This window comes from Artibeus jamaicensis, unplaced genomic scaffold (genome assembly GCF_021234435.1).
Source record: "Artibeus jamaicensis isolate MK-2021 breed Jamaican fruit bat unplaced genomic scaffold, CSHL_Jam_final contig_288, whole genome shotgun sequence".
Taxonomy (NCBI): Eukaryota; Metazoa; Chordata; class Mammalia; order Chiroptera; family Phyllostomidae; genus Artibeus; species Artibeus jamaicensis.
In genome coordinates this window covers 681,153-697,961 of record NW_026521645.1, presented here as the reverse complement: position 1 = coordinate 697,961, position 16,809 = coordinate 681,153, and the positions used below count along the sequence as shown (strand labels likewise).

Sequence of the window (16,809 nt, the reverse complement as noted above, 5' to 3'; positions counted from 1 at the left end):
TTTTTACCCAGTGCTGTTATTATACTCTAAGAATCCTGAAATACCAATTCAAAAGATCCTATGCATGCCAATGTTCTTAGCGTTATTTATAACAGCCAAGTGCTGGAAATAACCCAACTGCTCATCAGTAAATGAGTGAATCAAAAATTTGTGGTATGTTTACACAATAAAATACTACACAGCAGAATTAAAGAAGGAACTCCTACCCTTCGCTACAGTGTGGATCCAACTAGAGAGTATTATGCTAAGTGAAATAAGCTAGGCAGTGAAAGACAAATACCGTATGATCTCACCGATAAGTGGAACCTAATCAGTAAAACAAACAAGTGAGCAAAATAGAACCAGAGACATGGAAATAAAGAACAAATGGACAATAAACATATAAACATAGAGGAAGGGGGAGGAGGATAACTGGAGAAAGAAGGGGGAGGGTCAAGGAACACATAAAGACCCATGGGCATGTACAACTGGGGGGCATGATTGAATGTTGGAGGTGGGGGGTGGGTCAAGGCAGGGGAGAGTAATGGGAGGAAATGGAGACAACTGTAATTGAACAAAAATAAAATTTTTTTTAAATACTAGGCTAAAAATGTTATATATTAGTTAGAATTTCATGAAATATAGTTCCTGCATGGGAGAAGAAAAATTCAACGAAAGTACAATTGTTTTATTTCAAACCAAGTTTTAATGTTTTCCTAATTTTCCACTTTTACTTAATGTTGAATACAAATGAAAAATACATAAAATACTCTTTTTTCAGAGCTTTTAGTTTTTTGTGTTTTGTTTAATGCTGCACCTATATGTTTATACCAGTTGTGTTTTTCAGTTATCCAATCTGTACACATTTTAGGAGATAATTTGCTGTAGAATTTAGAGTGTCTAGGCTCTTCCAAACAAGGCCTTATAAAGGAACATCTTGAAAATATCCCTTAGCACTGAGGTGACAATGTTACATTACCTACCAATTGACATACTATTAAAAGCTTATAATAACTGTGATAATAAAAGGTGTGAGTTACAAATTTTATATGAACACTCAACTATGCATTTATAGAGATTTTATAATTGAACAATAATAATTTAAAAAGTAAAGCACATGCTATAGCTCAAAAACCAGCTCTTATGAATAGCATCTGTGGAGTTGGTCATAACACTTACTGAAGGTTTTATTATAAAGAGTTAGTTTTAAACATAAAGACAGGCCCTAAGACCTGAATATTTGAATGATTTTATCAAACCATACTTTAACGTTTTTAGAAATATTACAGTACTGCCCGAGTTATTAAAGAAAAAATAAGAATAGTATAATACACTCTGCATGTCACTGTCCTTGTTAATTGTGTTTTTTTTAACAGCAAATGAAAGCACAGATATTACTAAGTGTCAAACATTCCATTTACAGTATAGTTCTTTTTAAAATATACTTGGTAACAAAGTGTTAAATACGAAATGTCTTCTTTTTTTTGAGAAGGAATTTTCAAACATGAAATATATGCAAAATCATTTGTATAAAAAAGAAAACTGCAATCGGTACAATTTTTGTCCTAAAATAAGTCACTGGATGTACCACATGGGAATAGATTTTTACTTTTGAGCATAATACTAACATTATTAATAGAGTTCAAGTATCCCAAATGTAATAGTTTTTAATTTTACATTAAATGGAATTACTAATTATTACTCTCCGAAGTTCCCAAGCTGAACGCTCATTCTGCTCAAAACACAACGAAATGTTGCAGGTTGTACTTCCCAGTACTTCACTGGGTTGTTGAATAAACTTATTGCACTATATAATGATTTCTTCATCTTTGGCACTGTTGGGCAGAAGTCATTCACTCCCACTTTTGTAATTGAATTAGAGTGAAGGAAGATTATCTGTTGTAGTAGGAAAAAGAATGGATTTAAAGTATACAGTACATGTAAAAGAAGATACTCTTCATAATTTATAGGTTTACTTTACACTGATTTGAATAAATTTCACTTAAGATATATGCCTGTTAAGTACTTAATTCAGCAACTCAGGCTCAGGTGTTATATACAAAAGTGCTGTATGTGTGAAGTATGGTATAGGACTCATGCCAAGCCCTAGAGCACACTGCCTAGTCAGTACCACTCTTCTTCTCTACACATATATAGATGTGTGTGTACGTGTGATCACTTCAGTGCCTTATGTATGATAATTTTAAGAGTGTTTTATTAGTATTAGAGCCTTGAATGGTGTGGCTCAGTTGGTCCCGCAAAGCAAAAGTTCACCGATTTGAATCTGGTCAGGGCACTTGCCTGGATTGTGGGTTTGGTCCCCAGTCCCCTGTCAGGGTGTGTACAGAAGTCAACTGATCTGTGTTTCTCTCTCACATCGATGTTTCTCTCCCTATCTTCATCCCTCCCCCCCCCCCGTCTAAAATAAACAAATAGTTTTAAAAGTATTAAAAATGAGCAGAAGAATGCAATTTAGTGCTTGAAGAATAGGTTTGCAATATAAATGTGAAGAATTGTTATGTAGAATTTTCTGTGATCAAGGGAGAGACGTGTAGAGCTGCTTTTATGTAAGCTGTTTTGTAGGAAAATATATCTGTTGACAACTTGAACAGATATCTGTAATACAGCATGAACAGTTGAATCTTTATTTGCACCAGTGCAGAAAATGAAATATTATAGGCTTTGAGTATGTCTTTACATTAAATTATCATTGAGATGGACAATATAAACTCTTCCCTTCATTCCCTTTAAACCCTTTAAATTCCTTTTTTGATCTTTTTTGGCAACTGAGATTTCTGGGAAGTAAAAAATATATACTTAACTGATAGCATTTTGGCATATTAAAAAAGTTGGGCCCTCTTGCTGGCAAAGCTAAGATATTGGTTCTGGCTGTTACTCTATATTCTGCCTTATGTCTTGGTGAGATTGATCTGAGCCAGTCATGAGAATTCTAGGCATTACTAAAACCCTTAAGTTTGGTGAGCCCCCTCTGCCCTCTGTCTTATGGATTTTGTGACAGATGCTTTTGTGATTGCTCTGCATTTTCCAGCAGCTCAGTGTCAGTGCAAGGTACAGTTTATCATAGCACTGACCTCACTGGGAATGGGAGACAGTTGTGGACATGTATCCTGTTTGCTTTATGGGCATTCGTTGAATTATATCCTTATGACTTGTGTTTGTCTCTGTTTGGGTTACAATTCTATTCATCTTTTTAAAATGCCAACAAGAGTATGGGTAGATTTAAGAGTGTCCAGAAGCTGGGACCAGAGTCATGGAGTTAAGTATGTAAAGATGGGACAGCTCAAGAGAGAAAGGACTCAGATCCTGCTCACTGGTTAACAATAGACATTTAAATCTACCACTTCAAAAAGTCAAAGCAAAAGTTGTAACTTTGAGATGAACACCTATATATAGCACATCCATTTCGATGGCTTGGATCTCAAAAGAGTGTAGCTAACAAAACTTTTAAAAATAAATAGGAAAGAAATGTAGAAGCAAGTAGCTCTAAGCTCAGGTTTGTTCTCAGTATGTTTTTGCTTCTTGGAAGATGAGAACATTGTATAACAAAATACCCATATGAGAAACATAGGCTAAGGTGAAATGGGGTTAAGTATGGATTCTTAATTTGAGGCCTATAAATGAGAATCAAGGAGATCTGTAAAATTTCCAAAATTATATGCAGAAGCTTGTCTTCATTTTTGTTCTTGGGAGGATCTTTATGCAATTCTCCAAGGATTATGTGGCCCCTCCCAGCTAGTCAGGAGTTGCCAGATTACAGGAAAAAGATTTTTAATAATTAGAACAAGAAATGTGAATGTATTATGTTTCAAATACTGACTTTTGATTTTATTTTTCTGGCCTGAGTTTTTAAAAAAGCATACACACTTCTAATTTAGCACTGCATTAGTAGTGAGAATACCTAGGACGTTGTCTACAGGGCTTGCCTTTATTAAGTGTTTCCAGTGCAGTCCTACTTGATTTCCTCCTGACCAGTCCTGCCTTTACATAGCCACTGCCACCCAGAGACCTGAAATTAGCTAGTGCCAATGCCATAATGGCCTTGGCAGTTTTAGTAAGAGAAAGGGAAGGATAGACATGGATACTTGAGTATTTTAGCTGACGTTCCCATAGAAACCAGTCTCCTAATGCTCTCTCACTTTACCCTTACAACTTACTTGGCCTTTGCCTCAGGTGTTAAGAGGTCTCATAAGAACAAATAAAAGTACTAATATCTACAAAACACAAGTAGAATGTTTTACCTGGAGGTATTTCAACTCTTGTAATCCTGAAGGGATTTTTTTTAATTTATTGTTTTCCAAGTGTATTTCTCTTATGCGTGGTATGTTAGCAAGACTTCCATTTTCGATATCTGTGATTCTGTTGTTTCCTAGGCCCAGCCTAAAAGTGATATAAAATTCATCAACTCTTAAGAAGATGGAGTGATACAGTTAGATGAAAATAACTGAGTTAGAAATATAAACCTGTCCAATATATGTGTTCAGAGAAAGGTATTTCATGGTTTTATTTAATAACCTATTTCAGTATGTTAACAGCCCTCTCCTACACTGTCAGAAAATTCTTTATGTAATATTTGAAAACTTTTGTTTATTCATTCTATTTGGTACCCTCTTCCATTATAGAAATGGAATAATAGCAGTACTTTCCAGTTTTCCTAGTAGTAACAATACAATCTTGATTAGGTCCCTATAATATTCTCCAAGAAATTTCATTATGTTCATCATATAGAGTACCACTTGTAAGTTAGGATTTGGGGAACTTTTACCTTTGTAGATCTTTGTATCGTTTAAAATCCTCGAGTTCCACAGTTGAAATTTTATTAAAATCTAAATGAAGCTCTAATAGAGTTGATGGTAGTTCTAATGATAAGGAAAGAAAGGTGTGTTAGATCAAGTAAGATCAATCTCAGTTGATTTACTTGTTAAGTTTCACATTATAGACTTAGGTAAATTTTTAGGGATCTGCTTTTATTAAACATTTCATTATGGAAAACTTCAAACACATACCAAAATTGAAGCTAGTAATTCTGACCATCGTGCTGTTGGCCCAACTTAATAATTGTCTTAGTTTTTCCAATTTTCTTTCATCTACCCCATTAGTTATTCATTATTGATTTTTAATAGAAATTTTGGGGGGTGACATTGCTTAATAAAATTATATCACTTTCAATCATTCAGTTCTATCATACAACATCTGTATATTGTATGATGTTCACCACCCAAAGTCAAGTCTCCTCCTTTCATTATTTATGTCCCCTTTATTGTATCCTACCTTCCCTCATGCCTTTTTTCCTCCACTGTCATCTGTGTCTATGAGTTTTGTTCTCTTTTTTTTTTTTGCTTAATCCCTTCACCTTTTTCACCCAGCCCACAAATCCCCCTTCTCTGATTATTGTTATTAAAAACAGTTGATTTTTGTTTATTCACTTGTTTTTTGCTGGCCTATTTAAAATTAAATTCTATGCATAATGATAATTCACCTGTAAAGACTTTACTAGATGTCTTTAACTCATATAGTCATCTTCTATTTATGTAACCATCATATCAGTATCACATCTAACAAAATTAATAAAAATTACTTACTACAGCTTAAAACAAATTTTAAGAGATATAAGAACCAAATAAATGTATTTGTAAAATTTACTAGGATCCTGACTTGAACAAATCAACTGTAAAACAATATATATGAGGTCATTAGGGGAATTAGGAGCCTGCTTGAGACAAAACCACCTTTTTTTTCCCTTTCTTTTCTTTTAAGGGGCCATTGCAGAAGTTTCCCTGGCCACTCACCTTTGGCTTGGGGAAGTGAGGGCAGCACTGTCTGCAGTCATGTGAGAAGAGTCTAGAGTAGAAGGCTTGGGGGAGGTTCTTAGGAGACCAGCTGCTGGGTTCCTAGTGTTGGGATATAACACCATACTGCAGCAGACACTTTTCTTTAGAAAAGCAAAACCCTTGCAGGGGAAAAACAATTATTCCATCCTTTGGGAAAACTGCTCACACCAGCCTCTGGAAGCCCCCTACTCTCATCCTTTGAAATCCTGCTTACCCAACTCAACTTCTTTCTTACTTTACCCCGACCTGCATCTTATCCCCTGCCAAGGAGACAGGAACATAGGCAGACTGATGAGTGTTGGAAACTGGCTTTAAGACATTGCCATTATATACACCTTCCCAGGAACCAGACTGCTTCCAACTCACAGGAAAACCTAAGAATACTGTCAGACCCAAACTCTGGGCTCTGGAAGCCCCACCTCCTACCCTTCTAGGGGCTTTGTGCTGCTGAGTTCAGGGAAATACTCAGAGACAGACTCAGATATGTGAACACACCACAATCTTCCCTGAAGTCTGAACAGCACCTCCTATAGGAGATCCAGGCATCATATCCTACTGATTCCACCAGAAGCCCTCTTAGAAACAGGTCAGCAGCTAGACTAAGTCTAATAGCAGGATCACAGGCAGAGGCAGGTGGAAGCAGTACCTGCAGTGCTTTCAGATGTTAATTGACCCACGTCTAGGCCTGGTGCTGCTAAAAAGCCAGGTGTGCATAGCAGTGAGGATGACCGCAGATGTTACAAACTGTGGAAAAGCTTATAGCTTCTAACAGGCTGCCTGCAGCTAGATAGGGACAACTTCAGGACACCAGAGGTGTATCCAGAAGGACAAGCCAGCAGGCAAGCACTAAACTCTTCTGAGACAAACTTCACCTTGATCTCCTCCATTATGTGAGCTATTTTTCTTTCGCATAGCTTTTTAACTTTTTTCCTGTTTCTTTAATTTTGCTATTTTTCACTATTTTTAATTTCAAATCTCATATTTTACTATTTCCTTTTCTAACTCCATTTTGACATCTTCTTTCCCTTTGTTATTTCATTTTAAATTTTAGTTGTTCCCATTCATCACCTTGTTTCTATTCCTTACTCTTAGAATTTCTCTCCCCCGTATCTTCTCCAAATCATTTTTCTTTCCTTTAGTCATCTTATATTCTTTTTTCTTTCACATAATATTTTTATTTTCTTTCTACCTTTATTAATCTTTGCTCCTTTGTTGTTGACATTAATGTTGGTGGAGGGTATTGTTGCTGGTGTGGGGGTGTTTTCTTTTTTCTTTTTTTGTTAATGTTCTGTCAGCACCTGTACAACAGCATACAAGACATGGTGGAGATTGACTCTCCGTCAGCCCGTTGGAGGGGAGCACCCACCAATAATGAACCAAAAATAATCAAAACCCAAATACAATAGGAGAGCCCACATAAACTTCATAAAAGGCATCCCTAGAACATCCAGCTCAGGAGATCAAGGAGACTGCACCACTGAGTCCCACAGGACTCCTACCGTAGAAGGCCACAGCATGAACACAGGGAGTCAAAGCAGATTCATCTAATATGTGGAAACAAACAAAAAGAGTCACCTAAAATGGGGAGACAAGAACCCCCAATTGAAAATAAATCCGTAATCTCCAGGAAGAGAACTAAGTGAGATTGAAGTAAGCAATTTATCAGACGTAGTTTAAAATAATGGTTATAAGGATGTGCAAGGAACTTAATGAGAACTACAAGGAACTTTATGGGAGCTATAAAGTATTTAGTGGGAACTACATCAGCCTTAAAAAGGACATAGAGCCCTGGCTGCTGTGGCTCAGTGGATTGAGCACCAGCCTGCGAACTGAAAAGTTGCTAGTTCAGGTCCCAGTCACAGCACATGCCTGGGTTGCAGGCCAGGTCACCAGTTAGGGACATGCAAGAGGCACTGGTCAGTGTTTCTCTTGTGCATTGATGTTTATCTCCTCTTTCTCCCTCCCTTTCCTGCTCTATAAAAATATTTTTAAATGAAATTTTAAAAACATGATATAGAAACTGTATAAGAACCATGTGGAAATGAAAAATGCAGACGAAGGTATTAAAATCAGGCTAAATAAAGCAGAGGATTGAATCAGTGAGTTGGAAGACAAGGCAGAAAAAAAAAACACCCAGTCAAAGCAACAAACTGAAAAAAGACTCAAGAAGAATGAGACTACTTTAAGGGAGCTTTAGGACAACATGAAATATAACAATATTCACATCATAGGGCTACCAGAAGGAGAAGAAAGGAAGTGATAGAAAACCTATTTGAAGAAATAATGAGAGAAAACTTCCCTAATTTGGTGAAGGAAAAAGTTATGCAGATTCAGGAAGCACAGAGAGTCCCAATCAAAATGAACCCAAACAGGCCCACTCAAAAGACACATTATAATCAAAATGGCAAAATTTAAAGGCAAAGAATCTTAAAGGCAGCAAGGGAGAAACAGCTAGTAACACACAAGGGGGGGTTTATAAGGCTATCAGCTAATTTCTAAATGGAAACCCTACAGCCTGAAGGGACCGGCACAAAATATTCCAAGTAATGAAAAGCAAGGACCTATAACCAAGACTGCACTATCCAGCAAGACTCTCATTTAAAATTGAAGGCTAAATAAAAGAGTTTCCCCAATTAAAAGAAAAAAGACTAAAAAGGATACATTTCCACCAAACAGGCATTGCAAGAGATGTGAAAGGGACTGCTTTAAGAAGGAAAGAATATATATATTGAAACACAAGTACAAAGAGAGAAAATGGAAATGAATAAATACCTATCAATAATAACCTTAAATGTAAATACATTAAATGCTCCAATCAAAAGACATAAGGTAGCTAAATGAGTAAGTAAACAAAACCTGCAAATATGCTGTCTACAGACCCACCTCAGAACAAAAGATTTATACAGACAATATGAATGGATAGAAAAAAAAATACTGCATGCAAATGGACATGAAAAAAAGCTGGGGTAGCAATACTTATATCAGACAAAATAACTACAAAACTACTGCCATTATAAAACACAAAGAAGATCACTACATAATACTTAGGAGAGTGCTCCAAAAAGAGGATATAACCGTTGTAAACATATATGTACGCAATAGAGGAGCACCTAAATATATAAAGAAAATCTTGGAATACTTTAAGAGATTGACAGCAATACAGTCATTGTAGTGGATTTTAACTACCTACTGTCAACAATGGGCCTATCTTCCAGACAAAAAAAAACAACCCTGGGCAAACAAAAGGCATAGACCAGATGGCTTCACAGATGAATTTTACCAAACATTCAAAGGAGTACTAACACCTATCCTTCTTAAACTATACCAAAACATTCAAGAAGAGGGAATACTCCTAAACTCTTATTACAAGGCCCAAACTCTAATTACAAGTATTATACTAATCCTAAAACCAGGTAAAGACACAACAAAGAAAATTACAGGCCAATATCTCTTATGAATATACATACTAAAATCCTCAATAAAATACCAGCAACCAAGAACCAGAAATACATTGAAAAGATTATACACCATGATCAAGAGTAATTTATTCCAGGATGCAAGGATGGTACAATATTCATGAATCAATAAATGTGATACATCACATAAACAAAATGAAAAAAGCACAAGATCTTATCAAAAGATGCAAGAAGCATTTGTTAAGATTCAGCACACATTTATGATGAAAACACTCAGCAAAGTGGGAAGAGAGAGAGCATACCTCAACATAAAAAGGGCATGTACTTAAAGCCTACTGCTAACATCATACTCAGTGGGCAAATACTAAAAGCTTTTCCTGTAAGACTAGGAACAAGACAAGGGTATCCACTTTCACCACTCTTATTTAACATAGTACTGGAAATACCAGCCATAGCAATCAGACAAGAAGAAGAAATAAAAAACATCCAAACTGGAAAGGAGGAAGTTAAACATTATTCAGAGACAACACAATAGTGTACATAAAAAATCTTAAAGACTCCACTCCATAACTACTTGACTTAATGGGTGAATGCCACAAAGTAGCAGGATACAAAGTTACTATTTAGAAATCGACAAAATGTTTGTATACTAACAATGAACTATGAGAAAGAGAAGCTTAAGGAAAAATTCATTTACTATAGCAACAAAAAGTAATAATAAAGTGCCTCAGAATAAATTTAAACATGATATAAAAGACCTGTAAATGGAAAACTATAGAACACTGAAGAAAGAAGTTGAGGAAGATACAAATAAATGGAAGCATTCACCCTGTTCATGGATGGGAAGAATTAATATCAGGCAAATGTGCATACTGCCCAAAGCAATCTACTGATTCAGTACAATTCCTATTAAAATACCAGTGGCATATTTCACGGATCTAGGAACAAATATTCCAAAAATGTATATGAAACCATAAAAGACCCCCAATAGCCATAGCCATCTTGAGAAAGAAGAACAAACTTAGAGGGATCACAATACCTGATATCAATTTGTATTACAAGGCCACTGTAATCAGAAGAGTCTGCTACTGGCAAAAGAACAGACATGTAGAAAAATGGAACAGAATATCAAGATGAGAAATAAACCCATGTCTTTATGGTTCAATTAATATTTGACAAAGGTGACATGGGCATACAACGAAGTAAAGACAATCTCTTCAATTAAAAGTGTTGAAAAAAACTGGACTGGGAAATATAAGTTGTGATACCATAAAAATCCTTGGGGAAAAATGCAGTAAAATTTTATATATCTTACGTAGCAGTATTTTTGCCGATGTATCTCCTAGGACAAGGGAAATAAAGGAAAAAATAAATTTGACTTTATCAAATTAAAAAGCTTCTGCGTGGCTAAAGAAGACATCATCAAAATGAAAAGTGAACCAACTGTATGGGAGAATATGCTTGCCAATGATACATCAGACAAGGTTTTAATTTCCAAAATGTATAAAGAACTTACACGACTCAACATTAGGAAGACAAATGGGCTTATTGACACCTGAATGACACTTTCAGAGAGGACCTACAGATTGCCAAAAGACATAAAAAATGCTCAACATCACTATCCATCAGAGAGATGCAAATTAAAACTACAGTGAGATTTCTCACATTCCAAAATGACTATCATTAATAAATGACCAAACAACAAGTACTGGTGAGGATGTAGAGAAAAAGGAACCCTAGTACAGTATTGTTCAGAATGCAGAATTGTGTAGACACTGTGGGGAAAATATGGAATTTCCTCAAGAAACTAAAAGTGGAACTACTTTTTGACCCAGTGGTTCCACTGCTGGAAATATACCCTAAGAATCTGGAAATAGCAATTCAAAAGAATTTGTGCACACCTGTGTTCATAGCAGCACTATTTACAATAGCCACGTGTTGGAAACAGCCTAACTGCCCATCAATAAATGAATGGATTAAAAAACTGTGATACAATTATATAGTGGAATACTATGAAGCAGAAAAAAGGAATTCCTATCTTTTGTGACAGTGTGGATGGAACTGGAGACTATTATACTAAATGAAATAAGCCAGTTGTTGAAAGACAAATACCATATGATCTCACTTATAAGAGGAATCTCATGAACAAAATAAACTAATGATCTCTCCCTCCATCCCTCCTCAAGGATACCTGGATGATTGTGCTACAGCTGCCTGCATTTTCCAATGCACAGTATTTTGGATGGGAAGGTATAAAGTCCCATACTCTAAAATATAAATCCCATACTCAGAAATCCCAGATATAAAGTCCCATACTCTAAAATAATAATCATCAAGTTCTGGCCAAGATGGAGGTGTAGGTAGAGACCCTTTGCTTCCCCACACAACCAAAAGGAGAATAACAACCAATCTGAAATCAATAAATAACCAAAAGCACTAAAAAATTAAACTGCATGGAACTCTGACAACAAAGGAATTAAAGAAAAAAATCATTCAGAACAACCAGACCAGTAAGGCAGCAGACTACAAGGGCTGAGTCAGAAAAACATTGGTGTTGGGGCAGACCTTGGGGACGGAGCTGACTGCTGATCTCTGTCGGCTGCATGGGAGGGGCTGACTTAAGGGGACTCAGAGGTGGCTGTGGGCAATGGCTGGGGTTTCTGGCAGTAGGAGAAGCTCCAGTCTCACAGGAGAGTCCTTTGAAAAGTGCACTAGAGACCAGCAGTCCTGCCACACTGTTCCCTCTCACGCTCCTCCCCCACAGGCAATGCTGCAGTGCAGCAAAGAGGGTTGTCCTGCCATGGCTCTACCCCCTCACAACCTATCAGGTGTGCCAAGGCAAAGAAATATGGCCCAAATGAAAGAACAGAGTAAAGCCTCAGAAAGAGAGCTAACCAAGGAGGAGGAGATTGCCAGCCTATCTGATGGAGAATTTAAAGCCCTGTTAATCAAAATGCTCACAGATCTGACTGAGCTTGGTCAAAAAACAAAAACACAAATGAAGGATACTCAAAGTGAAATAAAGCGGAATGTTCAGGGAACCAACAGTGACAGGAAGGAAACCAGGACTCAAAGCAACAAACAGTATTTTTTTTTTTGAAACAAAAGGAAAAAATATTCAACTGGATCAGAATGAAGAAACAAGAAATTAAAAAAAGTGGAGAGACTCTTACAAACCTCTGGGACAACCTGAAACGTTCCAATATCCAAATTATAAGGGTGACAGAAGGAGAAGACAAAGACCAAGAAATTGAAAACTTATTTGAACAAATAATGAAGGAAAACTTCCCCAGTCTGACAAAGGAAATAGACTTCCAGGAAGTCCAGGAAGCCCAAGAGAGTTTCAAAGAAGTTGGCTCCAAAAAGGAACACACCAAGGCACATCATCATGAAGCTACCTGAGATTAAAGATAAGGAGAGAATCCTAAAAGAAGCAAGAAGAAAGGGGAGAGCTACCTACTAATGAGTTCCCATTAGACTATCAGCTGATTTCTCAAAAGAGATCTTATAGGCAAGAAGGGGCTGGAAAAAAGTGTTCCAAGTCATGAAACCCAAAGACTTACATCCAAGATTGCTTTATCCAGCAAAGCTTTCATTTAGAATGGAAGGGCAAATAAAGTGCTTCCCACGTAAGGTCAAGTTCAAGGAGGTCATCATCACCAAGCCCTTATTATATGAAATGTTAAAGGGACTAATCCAAGAAAAAGAAGATTGAAAATATGAATAGTAAAATGACAACAAACTCACAACTATTAGCAAATGAACCTAAAAGAAAAGGAAAACAAAAACTAATCAAACAACCAGAACAGGAACAGAAACAGAGAAATGGACATCACACAGAGGAATTTCACTGGGGAGAGGGAAGGGAGGAATAAGGGGGAAAAGTACAGGGAAGAAGAAACATGGTTAGTAGGCATAAGGTAGATGGGAAGAGATAAAAATGGTATGGGAAACAGAGGATTCAAAGAAATTATGTACAACCCATGGATGTGAACTAAGGAGGGGGCGGAATGCTGGAGGGTTGGGGCAGGGTGGAAGGAGAATAGAGGGGGAAAATTGGAAAAACTGTAATAGCATAATCAATAAAAATGTTAAAATAAAATAATGAGCAAAAGAGAACCAGAGGCATAGAAACATGGAATGAACTGACAGTGGTAAGAGGGTGGAGATGGGTACTGTTTGAAAGAAGGTGAATTGATTAGTCAAGGAACATGTATGAAGGACCCATAGAAATGGACAATGGTGTGGGGATTGACTGTGGAAATGGGGGCAGTCAGGTGAAGGGGGAAAAAACTGGGGCAACAATAACAGTATAAACAAAACATTATAAAAATATCACTGAACACATGGATTTTTAATCTTTTTGATATGTAATTCATTGCAGAATTTATTCTTTTCAATTAGTAGTAGTTGCATAAATTAAAAGGGCATTTCTTAATTCCTTAATTTGCCAGCACCACCTGGCACATGCCAGGTGCCCTTTGAATGTTTGTGTCTTCTCTTCTTACACATGCATGTTCTGACCCCCCAATTCTCCCTAGATTAACTGAAACAGGAATATAAGAGACTAACTAGAAAATTTACTCAGATTTCATTTTCTTAGTCCTATATAGGACCTGTATATGTAATACCTAGTATTGAAAACTTAAAGTGTTATTTGTCAACCAAAGGTTGTAGTTTACTAGCTCAGGAAAGTGTTCTTTGTTTTTTCAACTCTTGCTAAAACATTCTTCCTTCCTATATTAGTGATAAAGACTGATGAAGGTAATTGAAGCATCCTTATAAATATCATATTCTTAATGACTGAACTTATGTTGATTTCAGAGTCTACTTTGAATTTTAGAAATAAACTGGAGAGTAGAAAAATAATTCTAAGCTGATAAGGTTCTAATTTCTTAAATTCCGATTAGTCTAGTTGCATTTACAGAATGACTAGATATTTACTTCAATATGTAAAAGAAAGGGTTTTCTTTTCAAAGACCTTTATATTAGTTGAGCAAATCCATCATGCATACAAAAATCACTAGAAACATTTCATAATGTTTACCAGCCTATTCTAGAATATGCTGTAGCAAGTCAAAGAAGAGAAAAGTATCTGTTCATGTTGAGGAGTCAAGAAAATTTTTTGGGTTTGTAAAACTTGACAGAACTTCTCTCTAAGGCCTTTGCACAAAAGTGTAGCCTTTGCGAGACAAATGAGCAAAGATTTGGATTTTGGTAGAAGCTCACTGGCTGCCAACAAGTATTCTCATACTTTTATACACCTATTTCTATTCCTAGTCTACCTTCAAACAGATCTCTCTCCCACCTCCACACAACACTGTTATGAAGTAGAATTTTCCAAATGGATAGGAAGGAAAACATTTTTCTCTATATATTAACTTGTCAGGTCTGGTAAGGACTCTTGGGTCCTAATTCATCCTGCCAAGTGTAGTAATCATTGTTTTATAACATTTAAGGAGCCAGCCTTTACATTTTTTTCCCCACATATACCTGTTATATGTAGGTCTGTTCCTCAAAAGCTTATTCATGCTATGATCCCAAACTTATTTTTCTAAAATATGTTTTATTGACTATGCTATTACAGTTGTCCCAAGATTTTTCCTTTGCCCCTTTCTGCCTGGTACCCCCCCTTCCCTCCAGCAATCCCTCCCTTAGTTCATGTCCATAAGTTTTAGACTTCTCATTTCCTATGCTATTCTTAACCTCCCTCTGTCTACTATGTACCTACCATTTATGCTTTTTAATCTCTATACCTTTTTCCCCATTCCTTGCCCCTGCTGATAACCCTCCATGTGATCTCCATTTCTATGATTTTGTTCCTGTTTTAGTTGTTTGCTAAGTTTGTTTTTGTTTTTGTATTTCTAGGTTCAGTTGTTGATTGTTTTAAGTTTATTGTCATTTTAATGTTCATAGTTTTTATCTTTTTCTTTAGTTCCTTTAACATTTCATATAATAATGTCTTGGTGTTGATGAACTCCTTTAGTTTTCCTTTGTCTAGGAAGCACTTTATCTGCTCTTCCATTCTAAATTATACTGTTGCTGGATAGAGTAATCTTGGTTATAGATCCTTGCTTTTCATCACTTTGAATACTTCTCACCAGTCCCTTCTTTCCTGCAAGGTTTCTTTTGAGAAATCAGCAGACAGTCTTATGGGAACTCCTTGCTGCTTTAAAGATTTTCTCTTTATCTTTAACATTTGGCATTTTAGTTCTGATGTGTTTCGTTGTTGCCATCTTAGGGTCTAACTTATTTAGGACTCTGTGTGTTTCCTAGACTTGTGTGTTTATTTCCTTTGCCAAATTAGGGAGATTTTCTTTCATTGTTTTTTCAACTAAGTTTTCCATTTCTTGCTCTTCCTTTTCTCTTTATGGCATCCATATGATTTGGATGTTGGCATGCTTGGAGATGTCCCAGAGCCTTCTTATACTGTAATTTTTTTTGAAGTCTTATTTCTTCATTCCATAGTGGTTGACTATTTATTTCTTCCATGTGTTCCAAATTTTTGTTTTGAACCCTGGCTTCCTTCCCTTCACTGTTGGTTCCTTTTGGCTATTTCTTTATTTCACTTAGTGTAGCCTTGATTGTTTCCCTTGTGCATTTTCTGTACTCAGTGAGAATTCTAAGCATCCTTATCACCAGTGTTTTGAACTCTGCATCTGATATGTTGTTTATCTCTTTTGCTTAGCTTTTTTTCTAGAGTTTTGATCTGTTCTTTCATTTGGGCCATATTTCTTTGTCTCCTCAATTTGGCAGCCTCTCTGTGTTTGCTTCTAAGTATTGGATAGAGCTGCTTGACTCCATCTTGGCACACCGGTTACGTTGTAGGGGGCAGAACCTTAAGTAATTGCCAGGGTGGGGCAATCCGCTTTGTAGCTTTGTGGCTCAGTATGTAGGGGAGGGATTTGTGAGGGAACAATGCCACTTGCTCTGCTTTTGCTCTGTTTCCAGTCAGTTATTCTACTTCCTGTATGCAACTGACATCCTTCTAGCTGCTGCCCTGGTGCTGAGTCCCAGAGTGGGTAGGTTTGCATATGTTCTAGGGCTGTGTGGTTCTTTTAAATGGAGTCTCCTTAAGAACCTGAAGTTTCTGCTGCCGCCCCAACCCCCACTGGTTTTTATGGCCAGAAGTTATGAGTCTTTATTATCCTGGCCCTGGAACCCTGGGCTGTGCATTGTGGCCTGGGGCTGCAATGTCTCACTCCCCAGGTGTCCCTCCTGGGTTTTATCTGCCACAAGTGAATGTGGGACTGCCCATTCTGCTGCTGACCACTGCTGCTGCCTCACTACCATCACTACACAGAATCGTCTCCACCTAGCTCCTCATTTTCACCCCTTCTACCCATCTGGATGAATGTGGCTTCTTCAAATCCTCAGTTTTCAGATTTCCATACAGTTCGATTTTCTGGCAGTTCTAGTTATATTTTGCTTTGGGATTACTTGTGATCCTTCTTATGGTTGTGCGAGGAGGCTAAGTCTATCTGCCTATGCCTTCATCTTGACCAAAAGTCAGGGCTTTTACATTTTAGCAAATAAGTTGTAAAAAAAAAACAAAACAAAAAAAC

General features: G+C 36.8%; 2 protein-coding genes across 7 annotated transcripts in view; one reads left to right on the top strand and one right to left on the bottom strand.

The window, feature by feature from the left end:
• The window catches only part of CENPP (centromere protein P), a 377,506-nt gene that overhangs the window by 193,813 nt on the left and 166,884 nt on the right, over window positions 1–16,809 (top strand). The gene's annotated exons all lie outside the window — the stretch shown is intronic.
• Window positions 1,010–16,809, bottom strand: part of ASPN (asporin) — a 36,383-nt gene continuing 20,583 nt past the window's right edge. For 3 of the 4 annotated variants that reach the window (XM_037157095.2, XM_037157096.2, XM_037157094.2), the window contains 3 exons: window positions 4,763–4,856; window positions 4,239–4,377; window positions 1,010–1,875 (listed from right to left, as the gene is read on the bottom strand). In XM_037157095.2, the coding sequence (XP_037012990.1) occupies window positions 1,678–1,875; window positions 4,239–4,377; window positions 4,763–4,856 (431 nt within the window). In that variant the 3' untranslated portion in view covers window positions 1,010–1,677. Of the gene's footprint in view, window positions 1,876–4,238; window positions 4,378–4,762; window positions 4,857–6,946; window positions 7,127–16,809 lie in introns of those variants that run through there. The other variant, XM_053662803.1, reaches the window with a different exon arrangement.